Source organism: Cebus imitator, unplaced genomic scaffold (genome assembly GCF_001604975.1).
Source record: "Cebus imitator isolate Cc_AM_T3 unplaced genomic scaffold, Cebus_imitator-1.0 Scaffold93, whole genome shotgun sequence".
Classification (NCBI taxonomy): domain Eukaryota; kingdom Metazoa; phylum Chordata; class Mammalia; order Primates; family Cebidae; genus Cebus; species Cebus imitator.
Genome location: NW_016107408.1, coordinates 6,629,193 through 6,647,911, shown reverse-complemented (window position 1 = coordinate 6,647,911; position 18,719 = coordinate 6,629,193). Strand labels below are relative to the sequence as shown.

The 18,719-nt window shown below is 58.2% G+C and overlaps 2 protein-coding genes across 6 annotated transcripts in view; one reads left to right on the top strand and one right to left on the bottom strand.

Annotated features, from left to right (window-relative positions):
* The window catches only part of RHBDF2 (rhomboid 5 homolog 2), a 29,475-nt gene extending 17,605 nt beyond the window's left edge, over positions 1–11,870 (top strand). For all 4 annotated transcript variants that reach the window (XM_017535837.1, XM_017535838.1, XM_037741069.1 and 1 more), the window contains exons 3-19: positions 1,182–1,352; positions 2,748–2,872; positions 3,325–3,520; positions 3,592–3,795; positions 4,825–4,953; positions 5,266–5,384; positions 5,540–5,734; positions 7,636–7,747; positions 7,943–8,017; positions 8,288–8,449; positions 8,696–8,805; positions 8,926–8,989; positions 9,084–9,178; positions 9,497–9,572; positions 9,676–9,776; positions 9,938–10,091; positions 10,731–11,870. In XM_017535837.1, coding sequence (XP_017391326.1) covers positions 1,203–1,352; positions 2,748–2,872; positions 3,325–3,520; positions 3,592–3,795; positions 4,825–4,953; positions 5,266–5,384; positions 5,540–5,734; positions 7,636–7,747; positions 7,943–8,017; positions 8,288–8,449; positions 8,696–8,805; positions 8,926–8,989; positions 9,084–9,178; positions 9,497–9,572; positions 9,676–9,776; positions 9,938–10,091; positions 10,731–11,150 — 2,487 coding nt within the window. In that variant the 5' untranslated portion in view covers positions 1,182–1,202 and the 3' untranslated portion in view covers positions 11,151–11,870. The remainder of the gene's footprint in view (positions 1–1,181; positions 1,353–2,747; positions 2,873–3,324; positions 3,521–3,591; positions 3,796–4,824; positions 4,954–5,265; positions 5,385–5,539; positions 5,735–7,635; positions 7,748–7,942; positions 8,018–8,287; positions 8,450–8,695; positions 8,806–8,925; positions 8,990–9,083; positions 9,179–9,496; positions 9,573–9,675; positions 9,777–9,937; positions 10,092–10,730) is intronic.
* A 587-nt stretch (positions 11,871–12,457) lies between these two features.
* Positions 12,458–15,233, bottom strand: AANAT (aralkylamine N-acetyltransferase). Of its 2 annotated transcripts, none has more exons than XM_037741070.1 (4): positions 14,947–15,233; positions 13,693–13,930; positions 13,277–13,431; positions 12,458–12,898 (listed from the first exon to the last, which is right to left on the bottom strand). In XM_037741070.1, the coding sequence occupies exons 2-4, from the start codon at positions 13,853–13,855 to the stop codon at positions 12,593–12,595; spliced, it is 624 nt and encodes a 207-aa protein (XP_037596998.1). In that variant the 5' UTR covers positions 13,856–13,930; positions 14,947–15,233; the 3' UTR covers positions 12,458–12,592. The 2 variants fall into 2 exon arrangements, with proteins under 2 accessions (XP_037596998.1, XP_037596999.1); XM_037741071.1 differs by lacking the exon at positions 14,947–15,233 and adding an exon at positions 14,271–14,919.
* Positions 15,234–18,719: the final 3,486 nt, after the last annotated feature.

Genomic DNA, 18,719 nt, shown 5'->3' with positions numbered 1-18,719 from the left:
TTTTTTTTGAGATAGAGTCTCACTCTCGCCAAGGCTGGAGTGCAATGGCATGATCTTGGCTCACTGCAACCTCTGTCTCCTGAGTTCAAGCAATTCTTATGCCTCAGCCTCCCAAGTAGCTGGGATTATAGGCATGTGCCACCACACCTAGCTAATTGTGTTTTCATTTTTTTTGTTTTGGTTTGTTTTGTTTTGTTTTGAGACATTATCACTCTGTCACCCAGGCTGGAGTGCAGTGGCGCAATCTCGGCTCACTGCAACCTCCGCCTCCCAGGTTCAAGTTCTGCTCCTGACTCAGCCTCCCAAGTAGCTGGGACTACAGGTGCACGCCGCTTGGGAGGCTGAGGCAGGCAGATGTCTTGAGCCCAAGAGTTCCAGACCAGGCTGGCTAACATGGAGAATCCCTGCCTCTACAGAAAAAGAAAAATGAGCCGGGTGGGCTTGGGGGACAGGAACCAGCACAGTAGGTTTCTCATCTCTCTGGGCATTTGGCTGAGCTGCCACTTCCTGCTGCACAGCTCAGGAGCCCTCCTCCAAAAGCCACCTGCTTCCTGCACAGCTGGCCCTGGGAGCGTAGCACGAACCTGCCCGGCCGAGCTTGTTGGGAGCACCAGGTTGTCCCGGAGCCTTCTTGTCCTCCCTCGACCCCTCCTGTCCAGAGACAAAAGCAGGACCCATTGTCTACAAGAAGCCACCCTATGCCCCCGGCCTACCCCTGATGAGGCAGTCAAGAGCACTCCAGCTGTACATTTTTCATCTTCATGCTCTTTTTTATTTATTTATTTTTTTTTTTTGAGTTGGAGCCTCGCTCTGTCACCCCAGTCTGGAGTGCAATGGCGCCGTCTTGGCTCACCCCTTCCGGTTCAAGTGATTCCCCTGCCTCAGCCTCCCCAGTAGCTGGGATTACAGGCATGCACCGCCATGCCTGGCTAATTTTTGTATTTTTAGTAGAGACAGGGTTTTGCTTTGTTGGCCAGACTGGTCACAAACTCCTGACCTCAGGTGATCTGCCTGCCTCAGCCTCCCAAAGTGCTGGGATTTTCAGGCTGGATTTAGTCCCCAGAGATGTCTGAAACAACTTTGGGCTGGTCGGTCGGTTCTCGTCGTGCCTTGGCATCAGGGTCCTGATACCCTGCCACCCCTTCCACCACCCACCGCCGCTCTCCCGGTCTCCATTCCAGCCCTCCCGCCTCCTGCCCACCATGGCTTCTGCTGACAAGAATGGCGGGAGCGTGTCTTCTGTGTCCAGCAGCCGCCTGCAGAGCCGGAAGCCACCCAATCTCTCCATCACCATCCCACCCCCCGAGAAAGAGACCCCGGCCCCTGGCGAGCAGGACAGCATGTTGCCTGAGGTAAGGGGGCCAGCCTGGGGGCTCACTGTCCTGCTACAGGCAACAGATGTGCCCACATGACACCTTCTGGACAGCTTCACTTCCTAGAGAGGCTCTTCCTGAGCCACAGCTGCTGCCTGTGCAGCCCTTGACTCGACCTCACCCCCTCCTTCCTGGGTCCAAAATAATCACAGGGAGTCAGGCTGGGAACCGGGCTCACTCTCATCATGGTCACAGGCGGATAGGAAGTGCCAGCCCCGAGAAAGGGCTTGCTGGACTCTTGGTCTCTCTTCTGAGGGCTGGGGGCTGTCTTTGACACGGGTGAGCAGGGACAGTGTCTCCCTGGCATCAGCAGCCTTCCTAGGCAGTACCTGGTTCCTTTGGAAGATAGTGAAAATGAATCAGTGTTTCCGACAGTCTGGGCTGTTGCTCCATAAAGAGCTCATTGAAACAGGCTCATAGCAGCGTGGGCTTCCCGCGCAGCCTGGAGTATAAAGGGAAACGATGTGAACACCACCCGCTCAGCCCAGAGCTCTGCAGAGGACGCAGCAGCAGGCAGGAGCGTCATGGTGCAGAGGGGAGGGACTGGGTGATGAGTTAGGGAAACACGCTGGGCTTGACGGAGAAACACTACACAATGGCGATTTTAAATTCAGAAGGAGGCTGGACGCGGTGGCCTCAGGCCTGTAATCTCATCACTTTTGGAGGCTGAGGCAGGCAGATCACTTGAGCCCAGGAGTTCACGACCAGCCTAGACAACATAACAAGACCCTGTCTCTGGAAAATACTTAAAAAAAAAAAAAAAAAAAAAAAATGAGCTGGGTGTGGTAGCACATGCCTGTAATCCCAGCTAGTTAGGACACAGAGGTAGAAGGCTTGCTTGAGCCTGGGAGGTTGAGGCTCCAGTGAGCTATGATGGTGCCCCTGCCCTCCAGCCTGGGCAACAAGAGCAAGACTCCATCTCAAAAAGTATATATGTAGGCCAGGCGAGATGGCTCACACCGGTAATCCCAGCACTTCGGGAGGCCAAGGTGGGCGCTTCACTTGCGGTCAGGAGTTTGAGACCAGCCTGGCCAACATGGTGAAACCCCATCTCTACTGAAAATATAAAAATTAGCCAGGTGTGGTGGCGGGTGCCTGTAATCCCAGCTACTTGGGAGGTTGAGACATGAGAATCACTTGAACCAGGGAGGTAGAGGTTTCAGTGAGCCAAGATTGTACCGCTGCACTCCAGCCTGAACGATAGAACAAGACTCCGTCTCAAGAAAGCATATATACATATACATATATTCACAGTGAAAGCAGATTGGGGTTGAGGTTTGTTCTCAGGATTTTCAGAATGGGAGGCTAAAGAAGAGCCAACCTCGGACCTGGGCTGCACACGTCACTGCCTGCCCTCCCTCCTTCTTCCCCAAGAGGCCCAAGAACCCAGCCTTCTTGAAGAGCGTCAGCCTCCAGGAGCCACGGGCCCGATGGCAGGAGAGCTCAGAGAAGCGCCCCGGCTTCCGCCGCCAGGCCTCGCTGTCCCAGAGCATCCGCAAGTGAGCCCCCACACCCAAGCCCAGCGCCCCCCACCCAGCAACCTGTGGATTCTTGGTGCCTGGACATTACTGGGCCTGGTCCCTGCGTCCCCTCTCTGGAAGGAGTAGGCAGGCATTAAAGAGCAGTGTCTCCCTGCAGCCTAATGTCATGGTAGAGATGGGGAGGCGGGTGTGTGCCTTGCAGAATGTCACAGTGTAGAGGCTGAGGGGGTTCGAGGAGCTGGCTGGATCAGCGTGGGGGGTGCCTGGGGCCCTAGTCTGGCTCCTCACGCTCTAGTCTTCCCCTGCTTCTGCTCATCTGGTCACTGGGCTCCAGCCAGGGGCCTCACAGGTGGATCCGCCCCCCAAACCCCTGCAGGCACGCAGGCACACGTGCCATCACCGCTTCCACACATTCAGGTGCACAGGCACAGACAAGCTCATGCCCACCTGCTTCTTGTCTGCTCCCGCAGGGGTGCAGCCCAGTGGTTTGGAGTCAGCGGCGACTGGGAGGGGCAGCGGCAGCAGTGGCAGCGTCGCAGCCTGCACCACTGCAGCGTGCGCTACGGCCGCCTGAAGGCCTCGTGCCAGCGGGACCTGGAGCTCCCCAGCCAGGAGGTGCCATCCTTCCAGGGCACTGAGTCCCCAAAGCCCTGCAAGCTGCCCAAGGTGGGATCCACAGGGAAAGGGAGCAGGGGTGGGGACCCTAGCGGCTCTGCTCACTGCCCCCTCCCTTCCAGATTGTGGATCCACTGGCCCGGGGCCGGGCCTTCCGCCACCCAGAGGAGGTGGACAGGCCCCACGCCCCACACCCGCCGTTGACCCCCGGAGTCCTGTCCCTCACCTCGTTCACCAGCGTCCGCTCTGGCTACTCCCATCTGCCACGCCGCAAGAGGATGTCTGTGGCTCACATGAGTTTCCAAGCTGCTGCTGCCCTCATCAAGGTGTGGGGCCCCCTCCTGCTGTGCCCGTCTTCCCCCACCTGCTGTGCCCGTCTTCCCCCACCTCTGCCCAGCCTCCCTCCCTTGCCCCTCCCTTCCACTCCTCATAGGAGCATCTCCTAAAGCTCACCCGGGCATCTGCCTTCAGTGCCAAGGACAGTGGGTGTGCTGGGATCCCTGGGCAAAGAGGGACCCCGAAGCACAGCACCCCAGCTTCCATCCTTCTGTCTGTCTTCAGTCTCTATGGCCCCCCGGCACCTGCCCAGTTTGGGAACCTGGTCTCTGCACTGACTGTTAAGCTGGGGAAGTGGGAAGTGAGACGTACACTCGCTCCTCACCCACCCGGGTTTGCCCAGTCCTTGTTATGTGCTGGGCACAGTGTGCAGAGCCATCACCGTCCTGGCTGAGCTCCCAGCCCAGGGTGAGGGTCGCCATTCAGGGTGGTCAATTTAGGAGAGTGGCTGGTATCAGGGAAGACATCGAGTTAATCATAGAAAAACAAGGAGATGTTCACTAGGGAGGGAAGGGAACAGCATTCTCAGCAGAGGGAATGGCCTATGCAAGGGCCAGGAGGCAGGAGGAAGTGCGGTGCTTTGAGGGAGCAGCGGGCAGTTATGGGAGCAGTGGCAGGAGATGGGATCAGAAAGGTGGGCAGGGGCCTGGTATTCTGTGCCAAGAAACAGGATGGAGACACGGCCCGAGCCTCGGGAGTAAGGATATAGTGTGTGGGTGGCTTTGAGTGTTAGGATACCAGCAGCCCAAGCCAGAGGGGCAGCAGGACCAGGGGAAGGTGACTCCAAACTGTGCCAAGAGTGGTGTGCCAACAGAAGCTGGTGCCCCACGTCCTGACCTTCCCGTCTCAGGAGCTCCTCCTGCCCATTCAGCTTGCAGAACCTCCATGCTTTGGGCAGGATCCCTCCGCCCAAGGTGCTGCCTGCAGGCAGATGGGCTTGATGATTCCTTCGGTGCTGGGGCTGGGGGCCTGGATGGCCGGGCCCTGGTCCTGATACCCGTGCCTCTGCCTGTGCACAGGGGCGCTCGGTGCTCGATGCCACCGGACAGCGGTGCCGGGTGATCAAGCGCAGCTTTGCCTTCCCGAGCTTCCTGGAGGAGGATGTGGTTGATGGGGCAGACACATTTGACTCCTCGTTTTTTAGTAAGGCAAGCATGGGGTGTGGGTCCTCAGGGACGGGAGGGGTGAGGTGGCCTGGGAGCTGGGTGAGGAGGCTAGAGGCCCACTGGCGGAATGTGGCATGGTCCTGTGTGGAGCTGCTGGGCCCCCATCTTTCTGTTGGGTAGAGTGAGGATCTGGGGTGGGGCACAGTGCCACCACTGGGGCTGACAGGCATGTGGCTTCCTGCCTCATCGTGAAGAGCCTGTCTGTCCAGCCGTGTCCTACCCTTGAATTGAGGTGCTGGGGTGCAGTGTTTGGGACAGACTCCTTACACTGTGTTTTCTTGTCCCCCACCCCAGGAAGAAATGAGCTCCATGCCTGACGATGTCTTTGAGTCCCCCCCACTCTCTGCCAGCTACTTCCGAGGGATCCCACACTCAGCCTCCCCTGTCTCCCCTGATGGGGTGCAAATCCCTCTGTGAGTGCTGGGGCAGTCCCTCCTCCAGGCCAGCCACCAGCCTGGGGACATCCCCAGACCTCACCCTGGCCACCAAGCCCTTTCTGATCACCCTGGTGGGGTCTGGGAGTATTTTGTGGGGGAGACATCAGGCTGAAAGCCACCATCCCCACCAGGAAGGAGTATGGCCGAGCCCCAGTCCCTGGTCCCCGGCGCGGCAAGCGCATCGCCTCCAAGGTGAAGCACTTTGCCTTTGATCGGAAGAAGCGGCACTACGGCCTGGGCGTGGTGGGCAACTGGCTGAACCGTAGCTACCGCCGCAGCATCAGCAGCACCGTGCAGCGGCAGCTGGAGAGCTTCGACAGCCACCGGTGAGGCGCCTCCCTGGAGCCTCCAGGAGGGCCTGGAAGCTTCCAGATTCCTCTGGGTCCTCCTGAAGCGCCCCCTGACTCATTCAGTGAACCTTTCATGAGCATCTCCTGCGGGTCAAGAGTGTAGTGACACCCTCGAAGGTGCACCCTGACCCAAGGGCTGTGCACGTGACCTGGGAAGGGCCTGGGTGCTTGCTGCCTCTCCTTCACCCCATGCTTTCTGAGCCTGCCTCCTCAGCCTTGCTCCCAGACAGCAGCCAGTCAACAAATCTTCCTGGAGTGTCACTGCCTGCAGGCCCTGAAATGGAGCCTCTGGAGATGGAGCTGGGAGGGCAGGCTGGGTCAGAGGCCAGTTAGAAGCTGGGGCCAGGGCTCACACTTGTAATTATAGCACTTTGGGAGGCTAAGGTGGGAGGATTGCTTGAGCCCAGGAGTTTCAGACCAGCCTGGGCAACATAGTGAGATCCTACCTCTACTTTTAAAAAAGAAGCTGGGGGCCGGGCACAGTGGCTCCCACCTGTGATCCCAGCACTTTGGGAGGCCAAGCTGGGCGGACCACTTGAGGTCAGGAGTTGGAGACCAGCCTGACCAACATGGGGAAACCCCATCTCTACTAAAAATACACAATTAGCAGGGCATGGTGGCGCATGCCTATAATCCCAGCTACTCAGGACTCTGAGGCAGGAAAATGCTCGAACCTGGGAGGTGGAGGTTGCAGTGAGCCGAGATCATGCCATTGCACTCCAGCCTGGGCAATGAGCAAAACTCCGTCTCAAAAAACAAATGGGCTGGGAGTGAGGGGAGCCTGGGGGAGGCCATGCAGAGCCCTTGGGGAAGAAGAACAGGGCTTCTGATTTGTAGCAGCCCAATAAACACTGGGCCCAAATTAGAAAATAACAAGCAACTGTCAGGTGTGGTGGCTCACACCTGCAATCCCAGCGCTTTGGGAGGCCAAGGTGGGCAGATCACTTGAGGTCAGAAGTTCAAGTCCAGCCTGGCCAACATAGTAAAACCCCATTTCTACTAAAAATACCAAAAAAAAGAAAAAAAATTAGCCAGGTATGGTGGGCGCCTGTAATCCCAGCTACTCAGGAGGCGGAGGCAGGAGAATGGCTTAAACCTGGGGGCAGAGGCTGCAGTGAGCCAAGATTGCACCACTGTACTCCAGCCTGGGTGACAGAGTGGGACTTTTGTCTTAAAAAAAAATAAAAAGAGGCTGGGCACGGTGGCTCAAGCATGTAATCCCAGCACTTTGGGAGGCCGAGGTGGGTGGATCATAAGGTCAAGAGATCGAGACCATCCTGGTCAACATGGTGAAACGCCGTCTCTACTAAAAATACAAAAAATCAGCTGGGCATGGTGGCGCGTGCCTGTAATTCCAGCTACTCAGGAGGCTGAGGCAGGAGAATTGCCTGAACCCAGGAGGCGAAGGTTGCAGTGAGCCGAGATCGCGCCATTGCACTCCAGCCTGGGTAACAAGAGCGAAACTCCGTCTCAAAAAAAAAAAAAAAGATGGGTGTGGTGGGAGTCCCAGAGGAGGACCGGGAGAAAGTGAACAGCTGGTGGGGAGGGGTGCGGTCAGGACAAACAGTGGTGTCATGTGCAAAAGCCCTGGGGCTGCACAGAGCAAAGTATCCCAGGAAATGCAGGCACAGAGGCCAGAGAGGTGGTCGTGCAGGTGACGCTTTGCAGCCAGCAAGAGGGGGTGATTCTGGAATTTGTCCCAAGCGCAGTGGAAAGCTGTCAGAGGGTTTTAAGCCGGGAGAGAGAGATGCTTGGAGGTGCATCTTCAAAGTTGGTCTGGTTTGAGATGAGCTGACAGGGCGGAGCCAGGCGACTGGGCCGGGACTGGAGAATGGCATAGGAGCTCGGCTCGGCTGACCCGAGGCCTCTCTACACAGGCCCTACTTCACCTACTGGCTGACCTTCGTCCATGTCATCATCACGCTGCTGGTGATTTGCACGTATGGCATCGCACCTGTGGGCTTTGCCCAGCACATCACCACCCAGCTGGTGAGTCAGGCTCCATGCTGGGAGTCCCAGCCTCCCCCAGGAGGCCTCAGTGTCGTGGGTACCTAATCCCTCCCACCACAACTATCTGGCCCCTTCCTGGAGGCTCTGCACTGGGGACGGCTGCCCCCGCCCCCCACAACCAGGGTCCACGCTGTTCTGACGCCCTCCCTGCACTACCTCTGTGCTCTGTGACAGGTTCTGCGGAACAAAGGTGTGTACGAGAGCGTGAAGTACATCCAGCAGGAGAACTTCTGGGTCGGCCCCAGCTCGGTGAGGATCCATGCTGGGGGACATCATCTGAGCCAGGAGCCCCTGTGCCCTGTCACCCCCGGCTGGGCAGGTGGGCTGCTCACCCACCCGCAGGCCCCTCATCAGGGGGAAACTCCACAAAGCAGAGGTGGAGTGATGGATCCCTCCCAGGTCTGGGGCCCAAACTCACTCTCTCCTTCCCCTCCCCTCCTCTCCCCTCCCCTCTGCTCCCTTCCCCTCCTGTCCCCTCCGCTCCCTTCCCCTCTGCTCCCTTCCACTCCCCTCCGCCAGATTGACCTGATCCACCTGGGGGCCAAGTTCTCGCCCTGCATCCGGAAGGACAGGCAGATCGAGCAGTTGGTGCAGCGGGAGCGAGACCTGGAGCGGGACTCAGGCTGCTGTGTCCAGAACGACCACTCAGGCTGCATCCAGACCCAGCGGAAGGACTGCTCGGTGGGGGCAGGCCCTCCGTCCCACCCCTGCCGGACCCTTGTCCCCGGGCCAGCCCCACTTGCCCTGGCCTGGGGGATGGGCCCTTCAAGGGCAGTGACCACATTCCCTCCTCCCTATCCCACCCTTCCCCAGACCCCCCTAGATGAGACTGAGCCCTGGGAAGATGGGAAAAGCCTCCATCCTTGCCCACTCCAGTGGGGGTGACCTGGCCCTGGCGTGACTGACCAGCCCTCTTCTGCCCTCCAGGAGACTTTGGCCACTTTTGTCAAGTGGCAGGATGACACTGGGCCCCCCATGGACAAGTCTGATCTGGGCCAGAAGCGGACATCAGGGGCTGTCTGTCACCAGGACCCCAGGTAGGGCCTGGAGCCTCTGCTGGGTCTCGGGGTCAGGCCGTCGGAGCCACCCACAGGGACATGGCTGGGTGGACATGGCAGGCTGGGGGTGCCACAGCCCAATCTGATGTCTGTCTCCAGGACCTGTGAGGAGCCAGCCTCCAGTGGTGCCCACATCTGGCCCAATGACATCACCAAGTGGCCGGTGAGTATCCCTGGCAGGCGTGTCTGGGAAGGTCGGGGTTGGGGAACCTGCCCACTGCACAGGCCCACTCCCCTGCCGGTGCCCCTCCCGGCAGATTTGCACAGAGCAGGCCAAGAGCAACCACACGGGCTTCCTGCACATAGACTGCAAGATCAAGGGCCGCCCCTGCTGCATTGGCACCAAGGGCAGGTGAGCCACCTGGGCCTGTCCTCGGCCTGTCCCGCCGCCCCCCGAGCTGTAGTTTCCTGTGGGCCCTCTGCTCCTCCACCGTCACCACCCACAGCTGCTGGGTCAATGCCCTCCGATAACTGTCCTTCCCTCCCCTGCTCTGGGGTCACCCATGGTGTGAGCTGGAGGAAGGGAGCTTGCTCCAGAGTTGAAGGCCCTGTAAGGGGCATCCCCCTTCCTGCCAGTGATGCCTGCTGTAGCCAGGTTCTGGGCTCTGGGCAAGGTGGGCAGTGGTTATTGGGGGCCCTGATGCCCCCTCTTGCCTCACCGTCGACCCAGCTGTGAGATCACCACCCGGGAATACTGTGAGTTCATGCACGGCTATTTCCACGAGGAAGCGACGCTCTGCTCCCAGGTGAGGCGAGGCCTGGGGTGGTGGAGGAGAGGATGCCGGGGCTGGGGCTCACACACTCCCTCCCAGGCTTCTGGGGTGCTGAGCACCATCCACCCACCCCCAGGTGCACTGCTTGGACAAGGTGTGTGGGCTGCTGCCCTTCCTCAACCCAGAGGTCCCAGATCAGTTCTATAGGCTCTGGCTGTCTCTCTTCCTACATGCCGGGTAAGAGGCTCCTCACTGCCCCCGAACCCGGCCCCTGTGATGGTCGCCCAGCCAGACCCCTGGAGAAGGGCTCGTGGGCTTGGGCATGGCTGGAACCCGCCGAAGCCTGCTGCTCCTGAAGCACCTGACTCAAGGCCGCACCTGGTGTGTCCCTTCCCCAGCGTGGTGCACTGCCTCGTGTCGGTGGTCTTTCAAATGACCATCCTGAGGGACCTGGAGAAGCTGGCCGGCTGGCACCGCATCGCCATCATCTTCATCCTCAGCGGCATCACGGGCAACCTCGCCAGTGCCATCTTCCTCCCATACCGGGCGGAGGTAAAGATGTGGTGGGGGGACCCTCTTGAGTCTGAAGCCTTTCGTCACGTAGGGGGCCAGTCCTGCTGCTCCTGTTCCACCCACCTGGATCTGCCTGAAGGACATGCGGCCCCTCCTGTGCCGGGTTCCATGGCAGATGGACAGCTAAGCTGGGGGCTGACTGGCTGGTCCCTTAATCCCAGTGAGAGGGAACAGTGATGCTCCTGAGTCACCCTGTCCCTCCACTGCCTCATTTATCTTCATAACCGTGCCCACTGCCTGGCAGTATGCCGGGTATTTGTAGGCCGAGGGGTAGGAAATGGCCCACGTGTGCTGTCAGCAGCCTTAGATCAGTTCCACCTGACTAATCTAGCCTGCTCAGTGTCCATCCTCTCTCCACCGTGTGTGGCCCGGAATTTGTCTGTATTATTGCTGTGACCCACACCAGGGGTGTACACAGTAGGCACTCGGTGTTTGCTGAAAGAATGGACAGAGCAGGCCCAGCTTTGGTCTGGCAGCTCCAGCCGACCCCGGCCCCTCAACCTCAGGGGTCCCCAGTGCCTACCAGGGAGGAACTGATCAATGGGATGACCCAGGGCACAGGCCCGGCCCAGACCGCCCACGCTTGCCTGAAGCCGCATCTCCCCTGCCCCGCCCCAGGTGGGACCAGCCGGCTCACAGTTCGGCCTCCTCGCCTGCCTCTTCGTGGAGCTCTTCCAGAGCTGGCCGCTGCTGGAGCGGCCCTGGAAGGCCTTCCTCAACCTCTCGGGCATCGTGCTCTTCCTGTTCGCCTGCGGCCTCCTGCCCTGGATCGACAACATCGCCCACATCTTCGGCTTCCTCAGTGGCCTGCTGCTGGCCTTTGCCTTCCTGCCCTACATCACCTTCGGCACCAGCGACAAGTACCGCAAGCGGGCCCTCATCCTGGTGTCACTGCTGGCCTTTGCCGGCCTCTTCTCCGGCCTGGTGCTCTGGCTGTACATCTACCCCTTTAACTGGCCATGGATCGAGCACCTCACCTGCTTCCCCTTCACCAGCCGCTTCTGCGAGAAGTACGAGCTGGACCAGGTGCTGCACTGACCCAGGTCAAGTGGCTGCGCCACGGCACTGCTGGCACGGGGGCTGCCTGCGAGGGCTGCCCACTGCTGAGTGCCCTGCGTGCCAGAGACCCAAGACACTGCCCGGGCTCAGGACTCGGGTCCCCCACTGCCAGGCGAGGCTGACTCCGTGTGAGATGGTCGGTTAAGCCGGGTTCTTTGGAGGCGTGAGGCCTGCGAGAGCCTGGCCCAAGCTCCGGCACACCCAAGGCACCTGCTTCTCCGAGCCTCGGGTCCCGGGTCCTGACATCCTCCCGCTCCCTGCTGGGACCATCTCCTGGGGGCAGGGTCCTTTTCTTCCCAGGGTCCTCAGCGCTGCCTCTATGGTGCCTTCTCCCCCACTACTACCCAAGCGTGCCCTTGCTGGGGACATGGCGGTGCCCTTAGTTGCCCCAGGGCCGGGTGCCCACCATGGCCCTTCCTGCTTGTCCTACCTCTGCCCTGTAGCCCATCCGTAAGGCTCTCAGATGGGACATTTCAGGAGAGGCTTTGGCCATAGTCTAGGGGCAGAAAGCAAGCGAGGAGACACAAGCAGACCTCAGGTGGAGTGAGGCTGGGCGGAGCCACCCTGAGGCCTGCCCCCAGCAGGTGATCAAGGCTCATCAGGCCTGTTTTCTACCAGTTTATATCAGAGTCTTAATTTTTCAAAGGAACGCTAACTTTGTACGGATATCTTATGGATTAAATAATATTCTTTATGGCAGTGTTGTCTTAATGGAGACCTCAGGTAGAATGACCCTGGGACGCGGGGGTGAGGGGTCAGCCATCAGCAGCTCAGAGACCGTGGTTTGGCCCAGTGGACAGCAGAAAACTTGTGGAGCCTCTTGGGGATTTAGTTGGACCAGAAACCAGATTGGGTCATGTGAAGACCTCAGGGGATCCACTTGGGAGGGCTGGTTTGAAGGCCCCTGGGGTTCCCACCCCCACCTGCTCAACCTTGGCTGCAGGGCAGGGAGGGGCTGCCTGGCCCTGCCCCAGCTTCCCTGCCCCAAGCTGCCTCCACAGCACAGGCCACCTCTGCCCCATCCTGCTCCCCACTGTCCTCACCCCAGAGGCTGAGGGTGACAAGGGGCATCCATGAGGCTGGGGAGAATAAGGACCCCCTGAGCACTGGGCTCCTGTGAGGATCCGCCTTAGTGCCTTTGCCCACCTGCCCAGGGAGGAAAGGAGGCAGGGACCCCACAGCGCCTCCCATTGTCCCCACTTAACCCAGCCCAGTCTCAGGCACAGGGTTCAGAACACAGGAGGTCCAGAGGCCTTGTGGGGACAGACGGGACACACCACTCCAGCTCAGGCCACGAGAAGCCACCCCATCTCTTCTTTATTTAGCCCTGCTCTCTCCACTCTCTGGAAGCCGCTGTCTCCATGCTCAGCCAAGCTGAGATGAACCCAGGGCAGAGAAGGGGATCACGTGGGCAGCCCAGTTCAGCAGCCGCTGCTCCTGCGCAGGAAGGGATGGTTCCGCAGGGAGCAGTGGAGCTCCGTGAAGGTGAGGGAGCCCACGCTGACGGCGCAGGGACCCACGGCGTGGAAGCCGAACCTCTCGTAGAAGGGTACCAGCACGTCCTCGCACATGAGCACAGCCCGGCGCACGGCTGGCTGGCTGCCCAGGTGGTGCAGGTAGCGCCACAGCAGGATGGGGCCCCTGCCCTGCTGCCGGAAGGCTCGGTGCACGGCCAGCACATGCAAGTGGGCTATGCGGCCCCCAGGCCTGTGCAGCGTCAACGACTCCTGGGGGTGAGCAAGGGACCAGAGCCCAGGTCACTTCTGCTGATGTGTGCTTCCCCCCAACCACCTACCCAGGTGGGGAGCAGGGTGTCCCCTGGGTGCTTGTAGTCAGGGCTCCCTTCCCAGCCAAGGAGGGCCCCAAACTGGGAGACATACCCCCAACCCCATGGAGAAAACTTGAAGACCCAGAAGGTCTTGCAGCATGTGGTGCTGTTCTCAGAGGTTTCTAATCCCCCCACCCCACCTCCCGAGCTATACCAGGCAGCTATACCAGGGAGGCGTCCTGCGGCCTGTACTCTCTCAGCCCCTGGTCTCCCCTCCCCACCATCTGGCTGTCTTCAGGGGCCTCCCAGGAGCTGGGCGTCGCAGCCCCATCCTCACCTGCATGAGTCTCTCCTTGTCCCAGAGCGAGCCGATGATGAAGGCCACGAGGCAGCCCTCCTCGAACCAGCCCAGGGACAGCTCTGGACACAGGGTCAGGAAGTGCCGGATCTCATCCAGGTACAGGGGGCAGATGCCCAAGACGGAGATGAAGGCTGCGGCAGGAGGCTCGGGTGGGTGACTGGTTCACTGTGCCTCACACCCACTGCCCACGGCACCCTGAGTGTCCACTCAGATGTCCCGCTCCCCACAGGAAAATGGGGTTTAGGGCTGCTGTTTTCCCCACTTTCTTGAGCGCACACCTGGTCTGATACTCTGGGACCCAGCCTCCAAGAACAGGAGACTCAAGGGTCTCCTCCCCACAGGATAGCTGGGCCAGAGTGGAGCACGCCCCCACCCCATGCGCGGTCCCTCACCTTCACGCTCAATCTCAAAGGCGCTGACAGCGTCCTCCAGAGTGAGGCAGCGAAACTCGCTGGCAGGGAGCGTGTGGCGCCGCTGACAGCTCAGGGACTTGGGGATCCCAGGCGGCTGATGCGGGGCCTTGGGTTTCAGAGGGTTGGTGCTCTGCATGGACATCCTGGCCACTGCTGCCTCCCTGGGGTGCCCCAGCTTCAGAAGTGGCCTCCTAAGCCGATGAGGGCCTCCTAGCACCTGTTGGAGAACAGACAGGGGTCTGATCCGTATCTCAAGAGAGGCAGGCCACACACAGTGAGCATCTGGCCTCTTTTGCAGCAAGAACTGGGGCGGAGCCAGCCCCCAAATCAATAGGCACATTCCCCAGGTCCCTGGTTCCCGAGGCTATGACCAGGGACTGCAAACATTGGCACTGGCTCCCCACCTTTCCCTCGCAGCCAGAAGGATGCATGGAGGTTTGTGCCCCTTGCAGACCTGCAGACACTGGTCTCAGGGTGCCTTCTGGGTGCTTCTGAGCCCCAGAGATGGTGGGAGGGATGAGCAGGGCTCAGTGGAGCCTGGAGCACCCCAGCCTTACCCTGCTGCCCACGGTGGGAGAAGATGCAGGACTCGTGAAACTCCAATGACCACATCTAATGCAACTGTGTAGTGGGTGGTGCCCGGGTCCCCCACACCACCATTCTCATGGTTTATCTTACTTGCCCAGAGGGAAGATTACGGTCCTTTGGGTGCAAGATCCTGTGGCGGAAAGCTTTTAGGTAGCCTCAGCCCTTGGTCCTAGAGAAAAAGCCTCTTAATCAAAGTGAGCCCTTAGGGAGCCTCTGCTTCTATCCAGATGGCTCAGACTGGACCACACACACACAGGATTTGTGGTAGGGGGTGGGGATGTTAGAGGGAGCCGGGGGCTGCAAATGGCCTGGGGGATGGGGAGGAGCAGGCAAGGAGGGTGCATAGGACACCCCCTGCCCCACACGTCCAGCTCATCAGACATGTCCCTCTGGGCACTCTTGTCTCCCAAGACATCCTGCAGATCTGCAGTTCTTAGAGGAGGCCATCCCTCCCTCCGCCTTCCAAGACAATAAGCTCCATGAATTCCACTTTTTCCTCCTTAAAGTGCATGCCTTGCCCTCCAGGTCACACACCATCTTTTGCCCCTTAGTGCTTCTCTCACCGGCACCTGCCCATCCCCCTCACTCACCTGCCGTGCCAGCTCCTGCCTCTCCACCCCACCCAGGGGTTGGGGTTCCACCTACTTGGACAGTGGAGAGGGCATTCAGTGTTCCCTTCACAAAGCCAGTCGCCCTGGGGGCCTGTCCGCAGGCACAGGAACCAGGAAAATCTGGGACTCCTGGCTGCGAGGCTGTGGTAGCAGGTGTTACCCGAGCAGCATGCGGTGCTGTTCTCAGAGGCTTCTAATCCCCCCACCCCACCTCCCGAGCTATACCAGGCAGAATGACGCCAGCAGGGCTCTGGCAGCCTCACTCCCTGCCCCTGCCTTGCTGAAGGGAAATATCAGCGCTGGTGCCCTGAGCACAGAAGGGATTACCAGAGGCTGACTGAGGCCCAGGGTTGGGGAAGAGAGCGTGGGGCTAAGCCTCAGGGGTCCAGCTCTAATCTCTGTTCCATCACCAACTGGCTGAGCACCAGCGATCCCCACACTGTCCCTCAGAGTCTTAGACAAGCCCACCTCTTCTGTAGGGGAGGTGGTAGGAATTCAAGCTGCCAATTTGTGCACTTTAAGTAAGTTCTACTTCAAGTTTACTTAAATATTCAGGAGGTTGCTCTACCCAACATCTCAACTCCAAAGCTCTCTGACTGCCATTGACCTTGGCTCCACCCATTCCCAGGGCTGCCGGGCCTTGGCACCTGGTGCTGGCGTTCCCTTGGGATGCAGGCCCCTCTCCCCTGCCCTCTAGCTCACGCCCCATCCTGCGCCCCTTAGCTCGTCTCTAGCCGGCACCTGTCCTGTCCCCCCATACCCCTGCCGCGCTGCCTGCCTGTCTGCCCCACCCAGCAGTACAGATCCCCTGTCCATCTTGGGCTCCTGGGGGCCCTGGAGGTTGGGTCTCACAGGTGCACTCTTTCAACACCCCCCAGAGAAAGCTCCTGCTCCTACCCACACGGCTTGGGACACACTTAGCCCCTGACAATGGAGTGAGCCAGTCCCAACGCCCCTGCCCACCCACCACACGCACTCCTCCTGTCTCTGGATCCCCTCTCCCAGGGCCCGTCCCTGTTCTCTGAGGCCCACCTGCCTGCTAGAAGGGACCCTCGACAGATCTCTCAGGACCAACCAGAGACCTCCTGGGGCTTGGCCTGGCAAGGTGATCATGTCCAAGACCTCAGCTTGGCACCCCCACCTTCAACCTCCAGGGTCTCCCCAAAGGCCTCTTCTGTCCCTTCACAGACTGTGGCTCCATTGCACCCCCTGGTGGCCAATCCTAATCACAGCCACTTGGCGATGCCTCAGAAGGTGATGCCTGCTGTCGAATCGGTCTCTTTTTTAAAATTTATTTATAAAGACAGGGTTTCACCATGTTGGCCAGGCTGGTCTTGAACTCCTAACCTCAGGTGATCCACCCACCTCAGCCTCCCAAAGTGCTGAGATTACAGGCATGAGCCACCACGCCCGGCCGAATCGGCCTCTTTTTTCTGATTTCCACAAGACCCTGTTCCTTCTGGACAACACCCTAGAGGTCTAGACAAGTGGAACCTCAGGAACAGGTGGAGGCAGTAAGGCAGGCACAGTGGCTCGCTCCTGTAATCGTAGCACTTTGGGAGACGAAGGCAGGAGGATGGCTTGAGCCCAAGAGGTCAAGGCTGCAGTGAGCCAAGACTGCGCCACTGAACTCCAACCTGGGTGACAGACAGAGCGAGACCCTGTCTCAAAATATATATGTATTTTTTAAGATGGAGTCTCTCTGTCTGTCACCCAGGCTGGAGGCAGTGGCATGATCCCAGCTCACTGCAACCTCTGCCTGCCGAATTCAAGCAATTCTCCTGCCTCAGCCTCCCGAGTAGCTGGGACTACAGGCACCCGCCACAGGATGTGCCACCACATCCAGCTTTTGTTTTTGTATTTTTTAAAATTTTTCTTGGAAGTGTCAAGTTGTTGGAACGAATTTTTTTGTATTTTTAGTAGAAGTGGGATTTCACCATGTTGGCCAAGCTGGTCTTGAACTTGTGACCCCAGATGATCCTCCTGCCTTGGCCTCCCAAAATGCTGAGATTACAGGCGTGAGCCACCGTGCCTGGCTTAAAAATATATATATTTTTAAAGATGAGGTGGTATGTTAAACATGGCGAAGCTGGGAAGTTCAAACTTTGTGGGACAGGAGAGGAGACAAAAGGGGAGGGCAGGGTGATGGCTGGGACCTTTGTCCTGGTCAACAGGAAGAAAACCACATACCACTACCAATGAGAAGGAAAATGAGAAGGGTGAGGGGCCCACGGGGTGATGGCAACAGAGAGGAGATCCCCGGGGTTGAGCATATGACTCACACATGTAATCCCAGCACTTTGGGAGGCCAAGGCAGGAGGATCACTTGAGCCCAGGAGTTTGAGACCAGCCTGGCCAACATAGCAAAAAAATGTAAAAATCGGCCAAGCATGGTGGCACACACCTGTAGCCCAGCTACTTGGGAGGCTGAGGCGGGAAGATCACTCGAGCCTCGGAGGTTGAGGCGGCAGTGATTGCGCCACTGCACTCCAGCCTGGTTGACTGAGCAAGACGTTGTCTCAAAAAAAAAAAAAAAACTCCTGACCTCAGGTGATCTGCCCACCTCATCCCAGAGTGCTGGGATTACAGGCGTGAGCCACTTCGGCCAGCCAATAAAGCCTATTTTAAAAAATCAATGTTCCCTTCTAAAAATGTGTGGATAAACAAATAGTGGCTTATGCATGTGAAGGGCCACTTAGCCGTTAAGAGGAATGAAGAATTAATATAAGCTGCAACCTGGATGAACCTCAGAAACATTATGCTGGGTGAAAAAAGACTAATAAAAGGTCACGTACTGGCTGGGTACAGGGGCTCACGCCTATAATGCCAGCACTTTGGGGGGCAAAAGCGGGAGGATCACTTGAGGCCAGGAGTTTGAGACCAGGCTGCCCAACATGGCAAAACCCTGTCTCTACTAAAAATACAAAAAAATTTGCCAGGCGTGGTGGTGAGCACCTGTAGTCCCAGCTACTCAGAAGGCAGAGGCAGGAGAGTCACTGGAACATGTGAGGTGGAGGTTGCAGTGAGCCGAGAGGGCACCACAGCACTCCACCCTGGGCAACAGAGAAAGACTCCGTCTTGAAAAAAAAAAAAAGGTCACATATTGTGTGATTCCTCTTACATGAAATATCCAGAATAGATCTGGGCATGGTGACTCACGCCTGTAATCCCAGCACTTTGGGAGGCCCAAGCGGGTGGTCAGAAGTTTGAGATCAGCCTGGCCAACATGGTGAAACCCCGTCTCTACTAAAAATACAAAAATCAGCTGGGCATGGTGGCAGGTGCCTGTAATCCCAGCTACTTGGAAGGCTGAGGCAGGAGAATCACTTGAACCCAGGAGGTGGAGGTTGCAGGGAGCTGAGATCTCGCCACTGCACTCCAGCCTGGGCAACAGAGTAAGACTTCACCATCTCAAAAAAAGAAAAACAAAGGTGAATGTCCTCAGGATTGTGACCCAAGACTTTGTCTAATCTTGCACTTGCATTTTCTCTGGGAAATTTTACTCATCTATCTTTCATTTCTTTTGGTAGAGATGCCATGTGGCCCAGTCTGGTCTCAAACCCCTCAAGTGATTCTCCCACTTCGGCCTCCCAAAATGTTGAGATTACAGGTGTGAAACACCGCGCCCTGCCTATATATTTTTAAAATTTATTTTGAAGGGTCAATAGCTTTATATGGTTCAAAAATCAAATGTATTTTCCAAGAAGTTTTACTCATGTCCTATTCCCATATTTTCTGCACTTTCTTACATAAAAGATAGCATACTGCATCCACTGTTCTGCACCTTGCTTTTTTTTTTTTTTTTTT